Source organism: Thunnus albacares, chromosome 6, assembly GCF_914725855.1.
Source record: "Thunnus albacares chromosome 6, fThuAlb1.1, whole genome shotgun sequence".
In the NCBI taxonomy this organism is placed as follows: Eukaryota; Metazoa; Chordata; class Actinopteri; order Scombriformes; family Scombridae; genus Thunnus; species Thunnus albacares.
The window spans coordinates 3,998,395-4,013,036 of NC_058111.1; the positions used below are offsets into that span (position 1 = coordinate 3,998,395).

Sequence of the window (14,642 nt, forward strand, 5' to 3'; positions counted from 1 at the left end):
TTCCTCACTTTGCAGTTGGCTCTGACTAACTGACTGACCAAATGACTTATAACTGTCTGCTGTAACACCTGGCTATGTGTTGTTTCCTACAGCCAAATCCTGAGAATAAAGATTTTATTATTAAAAAAAAAAAAAAAATCCAAAGCCTTGATGCATCTTATTCCTCTGTGTGTAGAGTAGTGGTTGTCAATGTGAGGTCCAGGGATCCTCAGGGGTCGTTGAGGGACTTCAAGGGGTCCTGAGCAAAAAGGTTAATAAAGTATTTTCACTATAATTCCATCTAGAAGTAACAAAATGACAGAATGTGTGACTATTTTGGTCCTGGATTTATACACTTCCTGTAATAAAACATAAAAGCAAAAAAAAAAAGAAATAAATCTTTTCAGATGGGGAACACTGGGGCAAAATCTGTCCTCCTGTTTGTTTGCTACAGCGTCCAGCTGTTTTAGGAAATTACTTTTCATTGAGACTTTTCAGAGAATTAAACTGAATCTGTGAGGTGATTTTTTTTTTTTAAAGATTTACATCTTTAGTTGGTACCGATGGGCTTGCAGCTGAGTGGCACAGAAAGAAAAGGACGTCAGAAAGTATTGAGAGACAGACTAACACATTCTAAGTTTCGTAGGATTTGTTGACTATAAGAAAATAGAGAATAACATCAGACCTCTCCCTTACCTTAGGTGTTTATTATGACCCTGCGTGACACAAACGAACCATCCAGAATGTCACCACTTTCCCAAAAAAATCTTCACTCTCAAGGTGTAAAACTTAAATTACTACTCACCAAGATAAAAGCATAAGAGCACACTCATACAGTATTATACACATACTGTACAAGTATTCAATGATTGATGATTCTTTTTATTAATCACCATTGTCCTGCCTTCTGTTTTCCATTGAAATGAATCTATAACCTACTTCAGTATTACCAACATCTCCGTGAACGTTATCTGTACTGATCCTTCTTAGAAAAGCAGACACATAATCACTGAATGATGATGTTGCTTAACTCTGAAGTTCAGATAAACATCATTCAGCATCCTCATATTACTAAATGAAGAAATGCATCTAGAAACAGCAGCAAGAAACACGGGACTGATGATGATGATTGAAAGATGGAGCGGAAACAGCTCATCTAGGCCAGATGATCACAAGTTGATTATCACAACTTCACAACTGTCAATCAAATCTCGTGTTTCGGTGACTTCAGGCGCTATCGTCGAGGCAGAGGCTGGTAGGATGCTTTTCACTAGAAAAAAAAAAAGTAAAAACATAATATTGTGTAGGAAAAATATTGTTTTTCTTTCTTATCCCTTTAAAGGACAGGTTCACAGTTTTTCAAGTGTGTTTTTTGTGTTGTAATCATTCCTCCTGTTCATACTGACTGTAAAAAGATCCTTCAAATACTCTTTCAATGTAAGTGATGGAGGCCAAAATCCACAGTTTTGTCATTTAAAAGTAGATGTGAAGCTTATATGAGGCTTCATCAGTCTGAGTTAGTCACATCAAGTGGATATCTGACACATTTACAGTCTTTTTAGCATCAGATTCCCTCTTTGTGTTTCCTCGGACAGTGTTTCCCTGTTGAGCTGCAGGTGGAAGTATAGTAACAAAAAGAGGAACTTTGGCACTAAAAAGACTGTAACGTTGAAAGATATCTACTTGATTTGACTCATTTGGATGCTGAAGCTTCATATTAGCTTCAGATAAACTTTGAAATACATTTTGTCCTCCATCACTTCCATTGTAAGAGCATTATGAAGGGATCTTCTAATGGTCAGTATGAACAGGAGGAATGATTACAGCAAGAAAAAACATGTTTCACTGTTCATTTGAGCTCCTGACTGTTGTTTTAAGACACACTCGGGGGGGGGGGGGGGCAATCAGAAATCTTTATTATTTATGCATTTATTTTATTCGTAAAGGACCATTTACAGTATTAAACATAAATGCATGTAATAAAAAGTTACACACTGTAGTACATCACACACACATACACACAATGTTAACTGCAAATAAAGCAAGGCTGCTTGTATACATGTGAAAACCAATAAAAATGTAGAGTCAGTGGTTACAGAGCGAATGAGAACGACGGGCTTAATCCATTATTTCATAGTGTTCATCACTTGGTTTTCAATATATTTTAATTCTTTTAGTAGTCAGGGTAAATATGGTCCCTTTTTAAGTAGAAAACCTTTCATTTCCTTCATAGGATCAGCTAGATCTGTTTATGCTGTGTTGGTTATCTGTGATCTGAGAAGCGAGCAGCACAGGAAGGAGGTTAAAAAAATGCTTATGATCATTATATATGATGAAGAAAAAAAAAACAGGCAACAGGAGCAACTGGTGCAGCGGATTAAGAGATGGAAAAAGTAATTTTAACTACATTAACCCATAATTATTAAAAGCCCAGGATCTCATATTCATATCGGATGGTTCAGTATAGATAATCTAGCTTCTATGCATGGGTATAGAAGGAATAATTATAATAAGGTATTTCACATCTTGACAGAAAACAGCTCAAGCTTTGTGATGATGCAAAGAAAAAATGATCAGGAAATAGAAGTGAAAAAAAAAAACAACTAATAGCAGAAAAGTGCTTGGGGGCTGGCCCTGGATCCTGACCTGATAAAGACAAGAGACAGCAGATGAGGAAGACGCTTGTGATGACGACGCGCTGACTGGACATGGAGCGCAGAGTGCTGATGGTGTTTCTGTCTCTCTGGAGCTCAGGTAGGACTCTGGTTTAATAACGGATGTAAACGGTTGTGAGGCAGAGAGAAGCAGACCTGTAGTGAAACATCTGTAATCAACTGCTGCTTTCAGGATGTATATCTATGTGGTCAGAGACAGATAGAGTTGTGTGTGTGTGTGTCTGAAATCTGACAGATCAAATGGGATAAATACCACGGCCTGTTTCATGGCGGTAGTGGCAGCATTCCTCATTACCCGGAGGACCACAGACTGGCAGCTCCTATAATATTGATATTATGTGAGAAAAATGCTGCAAGCTACAAAAGAATGTAGGCTATGTAAGGATGATGTGGTAATTCAAACTAAGATAAAAATGTATAAAGATTTAAATACTACAGAATGATACGTAATTATTATATATGAATATTTCAAAATATTATTGTGAAGGTTGAAATTTTATACTAATTACTTGGAAATTTTCTGAGTAATTTGTAGGTATTTAATGGTTAATTTTCTTGACAATTAACAGAGACGGTGGCACAATTTGGTACAAATTATATTTCTTTAACTGACAGAAAATACTTTGTGTGTCAAACAACACATTAGCATATTCAGTTTTTTCAGTAATTTGCTAAAAGTAGTTGTGGTTTAACTGGGCATTTCTTTGTAATTCGGTTCTATACGGGAAATGTGCTTATTGTAGAGTTTTTAAGAAACAATCCAACACACTTCAAAATATTATTGTGAAGGTTGACATTTTACACTAGTTTCCTGGAAATTTTCTGAGTAATTTGTAGGTATTTAATGGTTAATTTTCTTGACATTTAACAGAGACGGTGGCACAATTTGGTACAAATTATAAGAAAAAGTTATTTTGTTACTCACTCATTATATTTGGGTTCCTACATAGTTCTTAATTTACAAAAAAACCTTAATAAATTAGATCTTTAACTGACAGAAAATACTTTGTGTGTCAAACAACACATTAGCATATTCAGTTTTTTCAGTAATTTGCTAAAAGTAGTTGTGGTTTAACTGGGCATTTCTTTGTAATTCTGTACTATACAGGAAATGTGCTTATTGTAGAGTTTTTAAGAAACAATCCAATATGCTAAGATGTAGTTTGACACACTTCAAAATATTATTGTGAAGGTTGAAATTTTATACTAATTTCCTGGAAATTTTCTGAGTAATTTGTAGGTATTTAATGGTTCATTTTCTTGACATTTAACAGAGAGGGTGGCACAATTTGGTACAAACTATAAGAAAGAAGTTAATTTGTTATTAGAGTTAATAGAGTTTTTATGAAACAATCCAATATGCTAATATGTAGTTTGACACACAAAACTTCACACTGAAAACTAATATTTTTCTGTTACAGAATTAAGAGTCTAACTTTTGCAAATGATCTATGAATGAACCCAAATATAATGAATCAGCACGTACCAGCTAAAACAATTTCACACTTTTTTTTGTTTTTTTCTCATAATTTGTACCAAATTGCACCATCCTTTCTGTAAAATGTCCTAAAAAATTAACTGTTACATACATGCAAATTACCCAGAAAATAACTAAAAGTTAAAGGAGCTGTAAAATAAAGCGTTACCACAGTAAGGTATATTAAATTCAAAGTTAAGCCATTTAAACCCCACCACATCCTGACCTGGGAAATACATGGAATCATCTGTTAGAGGGTCCAGGGGTAAAAAAATGCTGTTAGGCCCCCCTTCTGACCCCCCACACATTTTTTAAATTTATATCCACCAACTAAGCACAATAGAAACTAGTATAATAATACTGGGATTAAAATGTAATTTTTTTTATAGCTTTTAAGTGTTTATTACGGAAGCCCTGAAAGGCAGGCGAGAAAAAAAAATTCTGGAGATCCAATTTCTAAGTCTGATCTTAATTCTTTTCTCTCTTATGTTCAAGAGAGAAAAGAATTAAGAAGGTTTCTAAGTTCCATAAAAAAAATAATAAAATTTTCATCTGTGAAACAGGTGAAAAAAAAGTTTTGCCTGGATCATTTTTCTAAGTTTTTTCTTTTTTTCCATGTGTGAAAATAACAGGTGAAAAAAAATTCTGTTGTTCTCTGTTGTAATACTCAAGAGAGCAAAGCACATGAAAAAAAAAAAAAAAAACTTCCTGGCAAAAAAAAAAATCACTTATTTTCACAGGTGAAAAAAACAAACAAAACTTAAACCTGGCAAAACTTTTTTTTCAAGAGAGACACAAGAGAGAAAAGAATTAAGAAATTGGATCTCCAGAAAAAAAAATTTTCTCACTTGCCTTTCAGGGCTTCCGTAGTTTACAAAGACACTACAGTACCTTAAACCATATGAAATACATTGTTATAGTTATTATTGTAGATTACAGTGCTGCTGTTTCATAAGCAGCATGTGCATTTGTTTGTACTTATTTCAAATGGAGTTGAACCACAACCAACTGGCACAAACTGGCACTGTGCTGGTTTTCAGAGCAACACCTGGTGTTTCCTATTTGGACCTTTTCTCCATGTAACAAAAGTCCAAAAAATGTTTTTTTTAATTCAAAACAAATAAGTAAAGAAAACAAATAAGAAAATAAACTTTTGTTGTATCTGGAGCTCTGCTCATACCAAATCTTTATTTTCATGTTTATTTTCTGTTTTTTCTCCTCAGGGCTCCGAGCTGAACATGTTTCAACAGGTAAATGGAGAAATAAAAACATTAAACGAACAGAATTTCAAAAGTATTTCAGTATTTCACATTTTATAAATAAATGAAAGTAACTTCACTTGATTCACTGATTACTTTTGTATCTCTGCTCAGCAGTACCTGATGATGTCAGGTTGGTGGGAGGAGCCAGCCACTGTGCCGGCAAACTGGAGATGAAACACCAAGGAGAGTGGAAACCAGTGGATGACCAGTACTATAACTGGAACCTGAGAAATGCAGCTGAGGTGTGCAGAAAGTTGGACTGTGGCTCTGTTGTTTCAATACAAAGAACGAAGGATTCCTCTCCTACATTGGACATCATGCCTTTCTTTGTCATGTATGAATCAGTAGAGGTCATTCATTCAGATGAATCTTCCAACCTAGAGATCAGCTGTTCAGGTCAGTGTCATTAACTGTGTCAGTAAACTTTACAGCTAATACTGTTGTTTAGCTTCTTTCTTTGTCACTGTGATGACATATGGACCATGTAAGCACAATCCGGGGCCCCTGAGAGTCTGGAGTCCCAGAGCCATTTTGATAATCCAGGGATCCAGTTCACAAAATTCATGAATGACTGTCACAATTGTAGATACATTTGTGAGTCACTACATTCCTCTCACATGCTCATGCAGGGGTCACAACAATTCTCAAAACTAGCATAAGAGGAAATGATTTTGTGTTAGAAGTCACAGCTTGCATTTCTGTATATCTCTCTATATAAAGCAAGGAATCTCTGTCTGTCTGTCTGTCTGTCTGTCTGTCTGTCTGTCTTTCGGTCTGTATGTATGTATGTATGTATGTATGTCCTCTGCGTATCTCGAGAACTGTTCATCCGATCTACTTCATACCTGGTGGGTGGATCGCTGGGGAAACGGGGAAGTGCAGTGTTGTTGTGTGAAGTTGTTTGGATGAGCGATTCTTGAGAAATTTATAAAAATACCTCATAAATAACATTGATTTGCTTCTTCTTCTTCTGCATATGGATAGAGATAGAGAATGAATTGGAAAAAGTTTAGAGAGTTAAGTTCTATTTCTATTCCTCACATGCGAGAACTTTGTATTTATGTTCAAGACATAGTGCAGGATGTCGAAGGCACGTTTTGAATGGTCACTACAGTTCATCTGGTCAACTTCAACTCAACTCAAAATTGTAGTCTCCAGATATTCTGCATGTGAGGTGTTAGGGAGCATCGGTAAATTGTAGCATCTATTGACAGTTTGCATGTGAGGCGTTTAGGGAACATGGGTAAATTATAGCATCTACTGATAACCTGCATGTGAGGCGTTTAGGGAACATGGGTAAATTATAACATCTGCTGATAACCTCCATGTGAGGCGTTTAGGGAACATTGATAAATTGTAGTGTCTACCAATCTCATGGTAGTGTCTGCATAAGAGGGGTTTAGGGGAGGGGCACAACTCTCTCTAGATATTGAGAAATCATCCCGTTCCGAACAGTCACGTTTTGAACGGGCGCTGCACTAGTATTGCAAATTGTGTATGAAATGTATGAGACAGCCACAGCATGTTTTTTTTTTTTTTTTTGGCATTTTTGTCTTAAGAAGACTTTGATAATTTATATGTGGTATGTGGTAAATTATAACTCCTTGTTTCCTCTCTCTAGACTCTGTCAGGCTGGTGAATGGGACTAACCTGTGCTCAGGCAGGCTGGAGGTGAAGTCTAACCAGTCGTGGTCCTCAGTGTGTGAAGATGACTTTGACCTGCAGGATGCAAAGGTGGTGTGTAGGGAGCTTGGTTGTGGAGGTTCTGCAAACCTCCAGGCGATGCCGTTTGGGGCTCCAGTGCTAACCAAAGAGTTCCACTGTGGAGGCCGTGAGTCGACTCTCCTGGACTGCAGAAGCTCAGCTACAGACACCTGCTCCTCTGGTAAAGCTGTTGGACTCACCTGTTCAGGTAAAAGAGAAGAGGTGTGGGACATTGTACAATTTAAGAAATAAAATAAGAAAGGGTGGATATTTTAAAGGCTGATTCCAGTGTTTTAAGACACTGCCAGCATTTTATTCCTAGCACTGAGGGACACTTAAATTGTGACCTCAGTATTTCTAAAATCCTGGCTTTGGTTTTACCACTGATTGCAACACTGCTTGCATGGAAGTCAGTTCAGTTTTGTTACAAGCTGCTGTCATTTTTTTTTACCCAGAGCCTGCTGATGTCAGGTTGGTTGGAGGAGCCAGCCAATGCGCTGGCACACTGGAGATGAAAAAATGGGGCGAATGGAAACCAGTGGATGAGACGGACCGGAGCCTGAAGTTAGCAGGTGATGTGTGTGGACGGCTGGACTGTGGCTCTGTTGTTTCAAACAGAAGAAGAAAAGAGATCTCACATGGATTTATGTGGAGAATTGAATCTGACTGTGATGAATCTTCACTGATTAAATGTTCTACAAAAAGTGTATATTCCTCTTCCAAGCTGGAGATAACCTGCTCAGGTAACACCATTAATGATATTTAATGACAACGTAAAGGGTAGAGAAGTTTGTAACTGGAACTGTCAGGGACATTCACAGAATACTGCTGCCACTTCTTAATATAAATCTTAATCTTCATAATCTTAATATAAATAGTTAGTTTCTGGTGCTCATTACCAATCTGCCATCTTTAAAGCTGATGAAACATAAAAAGGGTCATTAGTAGTGATGAACCCATACAGGAAAATAACCTGACTGCAGTTCCTCTTAGCTCTGTGGAGTGTTTTAGCATCTTTCAGGTCATTTTTCAATGTCACTACTCTCATCTGTGACATTTCCAGCAGCAGCAGGCAACTGTTTTCAGCAAAAAGCTCAAATAAACCCACAGAACAAACCTGCCCAGCAACAAACTGCAGACAGAGTAGGTTAGTGACAAGCTGGTGACCATAGTTACCGTCACTGAGCTATACTCTGTTGTTTATCGCATGTTTTATTGACGGTTGTACTGATGTTTTATTTCTACTTGTCAATTATTGTATCACTGATCTTAAATGATGTAAGGTGACCTTGAGTGTCATCAAAGGCGCCTTTAAATAAAATGTATTATTATTATTATTATTTATTTATTATCATAGTGGAGCATTTAGCAGCTTGAGACCCAGATATTATTTTGTTAGGAGTGGGTGGAGATGTGAACAGAGCTAAAAGGAGAGACCTGGTGGCCAGAAATATGACTTTAAATGAATGTTAATATTCATTGTGTACATAAGCGACTGTTTGCTAACATGTCCACCATATGATATGGTGATGATATGTCAGTGTTGTGTTTACAGCTTGTTTCAAATTCTTCCAGTGACCAAAAAAGCCAAACAAACACTTGATGCAGATTTACTGTGATATCAGATATTGCATTGTGTACTTAAAGTTTAAAGGATAGGTTCATAATTTTTCAAGTGGCTATAATTTCAGGTGGCTATATGAGCATTAAAACATGTTTTTCTTTCTTTCTTTCTTTCCTCTATTTGTTAGACTCTGTCAGGCTGGTGAATGGGTCTACTCTGTGTTCAGGCAGACTGGAGGTGAAGTCTGAGCAGTCGTGGTCCTCAGTGTGTGAAGATGACTTTGACCTGAAGGATGCAGAGGTGGTATGTAGGGAGCTTGGTTGTGGAGCTCCTTCAGTCCTCCAGGTGGCGCTCTATGGAGAAATGCAGGCTCTAGTCTGGACTGAAGAGTTCCAGTGTGAAGGAAGTGAGTCTGCTCTCCTGGACTGTGGACGCTCAGGGTCAACTAAGAACACCTGCTCATCTGGCAGAGCTGTTGGACTCACCTGCTCAGGTGGAGGTTTGATTCAGGTTAACATCATGTTCTATTGCAAGTCACTTTCACTAATCATTCACTTGTCTTTTGTTCAGAACCTGATGATGTCAGGTTGGTGGGAGGAGCTAGCCGCTGCGCTGGTAGACTGGAGGTGAAACACCAAGGAGAGTGGGGGACGGTAGATAACGATTTGTGGAGCCTGAAGGAAACATCCGTAATATGTAGATGGTTGGACTGTGGCGCCTCTGTTTCAGCAGTAAGGAGAGAGGATAGCTCAGGACGACCTGCGTGGTGGATCAACCCTTTGTGTGTTCAGTCTAAATCTACACTGAGGGAGTGTGTGACATCAAAGAGTAGTCCTAGTGACTCCTGCCTGGAAATCACCTGCTCAGGTAACACCATTAATAACATCAATGTTACAGTGTCAGAAGTGGATTTCGCTCGCCTGAACTGTAAAGTTATGCAGGACAAACGCAGTAGAAAACTGTGATTGTACTAGAAGCTCATTGCTGTAAACATCCAGGAGAGCAGCAGGTCTGTCTCCCAACCTTCCCTCCCCCCTTTTTTTTACTGACTAACTGGAGAGCTGTGGCAGCATTCTTGGCACGAAGACAAGCACATTTGGGCTCTGCTAGGTTGCTTCGTTGTCACAATTTTGTTTGTGATTTTCACAGACAGAGTCTTAAGGCGTAACCGAGGTGTGGAAAGAGTCCAGTGCAATGACCTCAGGATTGCAGCTGTATAATTTGTGGGTGATGTGGTTCTTCTGCTGGCTTCATCAGCCTTTGACCTCTTCCCAGATGGTTTGCAGTCGAGAGTGAAGCAGAGAGTCAGTACTTCCAAAGTCTGAGGCCTTGGTTTTCATGGCAGGAAAAATTTGATTATCTTTTTTTAGTTTTAAGAAATCTCACTTCCTACACCATCTCTGCATGGTAACCATCTTATGGTTAAGGTTAAAGAAAGATTGTGGTTACAGTAAATAAAAAGGCAATCATTTAACAAGCAGTTAACTGTAACACCTGGACTGGACTGTAGTGGTGCAGAGGGAGCTCAGCTATAAACTTGTGCAGGATAAATAATTGGAAAAAATAGGTGAATGTATATAATAAGAAAATTACTTGTCTTGCTCTCTCTCCCTCTCTGTTCACAGAGTCTGTCAGGCTGGTGAATGAGTCTGGTCCCTGTTCAGGCAGACTGGAGGTGAAGTCTAACCAGTCGTGGTCTTCAGTGTGTGAAGATGACTTTGACCTGCAGGATGCAGAGGTGGTGTGTAGGGAGCTTGGGTGTGGGGCACCTTCAGTCCTCCAGGGGGCGCTCTATGGAGAAGTGGAGGCTCTAGTCCGGACAGAAGAGTTCAAGTGTGAAGGCAATGAGTCCGCTTTACTGGACTGTGGAGTGTCTGGCTCAGCGAGGAAGACCTGCTCACCTAGACAAGCTGTCGGACTCACCTGCTCAGGTTAGAGTTGTCGCTGTGATTGGTGGTTCACTGGTTTACTTCTTCCACTTATGATTCTCCTGTCTCTGCTCAGAGCCAGATGATGCCAGGTTGGTGGGAGAGCCCAGTCGCTGCGCTGGTACTCTGGAGATGAAACACCAGGGAGAGTGGAGACCAGTGACTCACTGGTATTCTAAATGGGACCAGAAGTCTGCAGCTGCAGTGTGTGCACGGCTGGTTTGTGGTTCTGCTGTTTCAACAAATATAATAGGAGATTCTTCATACAGACTTGTGTGGTGGATCGATTCTTCTTGTGTCCAGTCAACATCTTCACTGCGGGAGTGTCTACTGGAGACTGATGTAAATGAATGCTATTCCGGCCTGAGAGTGATATGCTCAGGTAATATTGGACACATCTTAAAGGCGACATATTCTGTACATTTGCAGGTCTATATTTTTATTCTAGGGCTCTACTGGAATGCTTTTACATGATTTACAGTTTAAAAAACTTCTTTTTTTCTTACTTTGGCCCCTCAGCCTATGTCTGAAATAGGCCATTTTAGTTCCTGTCTCTTTAAGCGCCCCCCTTCTGAGGAGCCCACTCTGTTCTGATTGGCCAGCTCAGCTCTTGGAAGCTGTCCCTTAGCAGTCGGGGGGTGTTAATTGTCACAAACAGCTTCAACAAACTATTATTGTTTCTATTATTTATTTCTACTGTCATTGTGCTGTAAAGGCTGCAGATTTGTGGTGTTTTATGTTCACGTCTTTCCACTCTGCATGATCTACACGACCATATTGTTAGAAGCTGTCTTTTCATTTTCTGCTAGTTTAGCCAATCATCTACTTCTTTGTTAACAGATTTGCTGGCTAAGCCAATCATCTCCCTCTCTCCCTCCACTGACGGGGTCTCTAAGGCCATGCAGCAGGGGCCTCAGTTCCTCAGGGGCTCCAACTTCACCATCAGGTGCTCAGTCGAACCACAGTACCAAGGAGGCATGTTCCAGCTCATCTTCACCACCTCAGCTGCAGCACAGAACTACACTCTGCCGGCTGTCAATCACTCTGCCCATTTCCTGTTTTCTGCTGCAGACCACACCCACCAAGGGGATTACAGATGTGTTTATCACGTCTATGTTTTCTCCCAAAACTTCTCCTCTGAGAGCCAGCGACTCTGTCTCTATGTAGCAGGTAACTTTAAGGAGAATCTGAGTTAAAAAGAGAAATGTGACTCTGGTGGTAATTTTTAAATTTGTTTCAGCCCCTCTAACAGATTTGATCATCAGACTGTTTGTCCTTCTCCTGGCTATGATGTCATTTATTGCTGGTATCTGCCTCTACTTTAAGGTAAAGTATGCATCTTTATTCAGTAGAGAATTCAGTTAAATTGAGTTATTGTAGCAGGTAACTACAGATATCTGCTCTCATGTCTTTCCAGGCCAGCAGGGGGCAGAGCCGGGACGTGAGAAGAACACTGGGCTCAGTTGGTGGTTGTGACAGCTGGGGGGTCGATGAAGAGGCTGTTGGTGGGTGGAAAAAGTAGAATCTCTGAGGCACCTGTTCCCTCCAAACACAGATCTGTGAGAACTCTGACGTCTGGGTCTAGATCCAATATTTCTTTGGAAAAATACAATTAGTCAGAGTTGTAATTTAAAGGATCAGTGGAACTGACTTGGCAGAAATGGAATATAATATTCATGAGTATGTCTTAATTAGTGTATAATCACCTGATAATAAGAATTGTTGTGTCTTTGTTAGCTTAGAACGAGCCCTTTATATCTATATAGGGAGCAGGTCCTCTTCTACGGAGCCCACCATGTTGCACCACCATGTTTCTACAGCAGCCCATAATGGACAAATCAAACACCGGCTCTAGAGAGGGCCTTTTGCGTTTTTCACGAGTTTCGCCGCCACCATAGATTCTCCTACACGCTTGGAAGGGGAGGGGTATTCATTTGGTTGCAATCTGCAACCTCACCACGAGATGGCACTAAATCCTGCACATTGGTCCTTTTAAAGGAGGTTGTGTATGTTTTTTGAAACCCCATTTCTCAATATTTCGTTGAGAACCATGGCTGCCCAAAACAGTCAACAGTGTACAAATATTACTTTGTAAAGATTTCATATTTTTAAAACACTTGAAAGATATTTTTTTTCTACACATGATGTTTTAAATCAGCCAACCTATTGTTCCATCAGTTTTAACTGGTTAAGTCTGTACAATTTACTGATGCAAATGTTCAAGTAATATTCTATAAGTTCAAGTAAGTTCAGCAATATTCTATGTTTGTCTTATTGTGAAAAGACCAAAACAATGCATTGACCCCACTAACAACCACTGTATATATGAATGTATTGTGCCAACCTACTGTGTCTTATAATCGCTACTATACATTAAAAAAAAAAACTTATTTTATGTTTTATTATTATTATCTAATCTCTACTTACTTTACTTATGTACCTCTTGTCTCCTTGGGTGGGGTTTTAATTAATCCTTTTTTTTTCTCTTACTGTGTTCTCATGAATCTGAGCTGACAATATGTACATTGCAGAAAAGCTACATACTACATGTCATGCTATTTTTTTTCCTATGCTCACTTGTTAAAAAACTGGAAAATCTCAATAAAAACATGTTTGAAAAGAAAAACAAACAAAAAAACCAACCACTGTGTGTGTGTCAAAGTCTGATATATCTTATTCCTCTGTGCTGTAGACCTCTGCTGTTGTCCAAAAACCATTAAAAACATGTCAATAAGTCACCTTCACCATGAACACACACACTGTGAGTTTTTCTTTAGCTTGAGTCATAGTCCAACATGGATTTTATATACTTTTTTAACCACTGGTTGCAGCCAGTCAGCAGAGAAATGTTTTTACAGTTAGTCTGAAAACTAAAACCAAGAACTTTACACACAAAAGGAGCTGTCAATGTTTTATTCCATCAACCTGCTGAATGCTGCTCAATGACAAAGACTGTTAATAAAGTTAACTGCTGAGAAATTTTACAACAGCACCATCTGCTGGTTGCAGAGTAATGCTAGATGTGAATATACGATAATGATAATTGTTGAATAAGTGCTGCTTCATGCACATTTTTGCAACAAAGCTAAGATTTCACTCATAGTTTGTTTGGTCTTTACAATATTTTTATGATGTTTTGCAGTCATTTAACCCTCCGTCTATGAATGCAGACAGTCTGAGAGTGAGCTGGATATCTGAAGAGCTCTGAGGACAGAGCCTTGATGAGATCTGGTGTGTAATTCCAGACACTGCTCATTCAGGCTAAAATCATCCACAGACTTCACAACTGTAAGATTAAACTAAGATCCCCTTCATCAAGTGATAAATACAGTCTGGAAGAGGCTAATTTATGAACATATGACACCTGACCTAGTATTAATAGTTCTGGGTATCTCAGAATTAACAGTCAGATTTAGGAACAACAACTCCTCTCCTACAGTTTTTTTAAAAAAACAACTCATTCTTATGCATTAGAAAAAGAAAGACATAGGTTGAAAGATGAAGGTTTCTGCTACAGGATAGACTTTTAAACAGCATCTGACAGTTATTGATTATCCAAAGTCCAAACATTAATCCTCAATGTCCACCAATTCTTTTGCTCTTTTTTCTGGTCACCAGATCATATATTTGAGCAAACTGAATATTATATTTAAATATTTGAAGAGAGAAAGGTCCATACAGGAATATATTGTAAATTTATTTTTGCTTTCCTTTCACAGACCTTATCTTTGAAGGAAACAAATTGAAATAGTATTTAACTGCTGTGGACGTGGATATCACCAGTATTATTTGTTTTTCTCACCATTTCTTTCTTATTATTATGGTTATCTAAAGCAAAACCTCATAATTTCTACTCTCATACTGAAACTTATTAGACTAAACTTTAGGCCTTCTTTGTGATTGTGACATAATGAATTTTCTAGGCCCTAAAACTAACCTTAACCATATCAACTACAGTACAGCCTGACCTCAGAGCTAACCAAAACCAAATCCCGCCTTAGTCCTAAAACAGCCCTTTGAAGAAAAGGGGATCGGCCAACATGTCCTCAACTT

At 38.6% G+C, this 14,642-nt stretch overlaps 1 protein-coding gene across 1 annotated transcript; it reads left to right on the forward strand.

Annotated features, from left to right (window-relative positions):
• The first annotated feature begins 2,687 nt into the window (after positions 1-2,687).
• Positions 2,688-12,298, forward strand: LOC122984194 (scavenger receptor cysteine-rich type 1 protein M130-like). The gene is made up of 12 exons (XM_044354526.1): positions 2,688-2,733; positions 5,355-5,381; positions 5,508-5,789; positions 7,015-7,305; positions 7,553-7,840; positions 8,849-9,154; positions 9,232-9,612; positions 10,287-10,592; positions 10,666-10,971; positions 11,430-11,759; positions 11,830-11,915; positions 12,007-12,298. The coding sequence occupies exons 1-12, from the start codon at positions 2,688-2,690 to the stop codon at positions 12,109-12,111; spliced, it is 2,754 nt and encodes a 917-aa protein (XP_044210461.1). The 3' UTR covers positions 12,112-12,298.
• The last annotated feature ends 2,344 nt before the right edge of the window (positions 12,299-14,642 follow it).

Coding starts and splice junctions, on each gene's coding strand:
- LOC122984194 (XM_044354526.1), top strand. CDS start 2,688: ATGGAGCGCAGAGTGCTGATGGTGTTTCTGTCTCTCTGGAGCTCAG. Junction 5,382..5,507: donor AGCTGAACATGTTTCAACAG/GTAAATGGAGAA, acceptor TCTGCTCAGCAG/TACCTGATGATGTCAGGTTG. Junction 9,613..10,286: donor AGTTATGCAGGACAAACGCA/GTAGAAAACTGT, acceptor CTCTGTTCACAG/AGTCTGTCAGGCTGGTGAAT.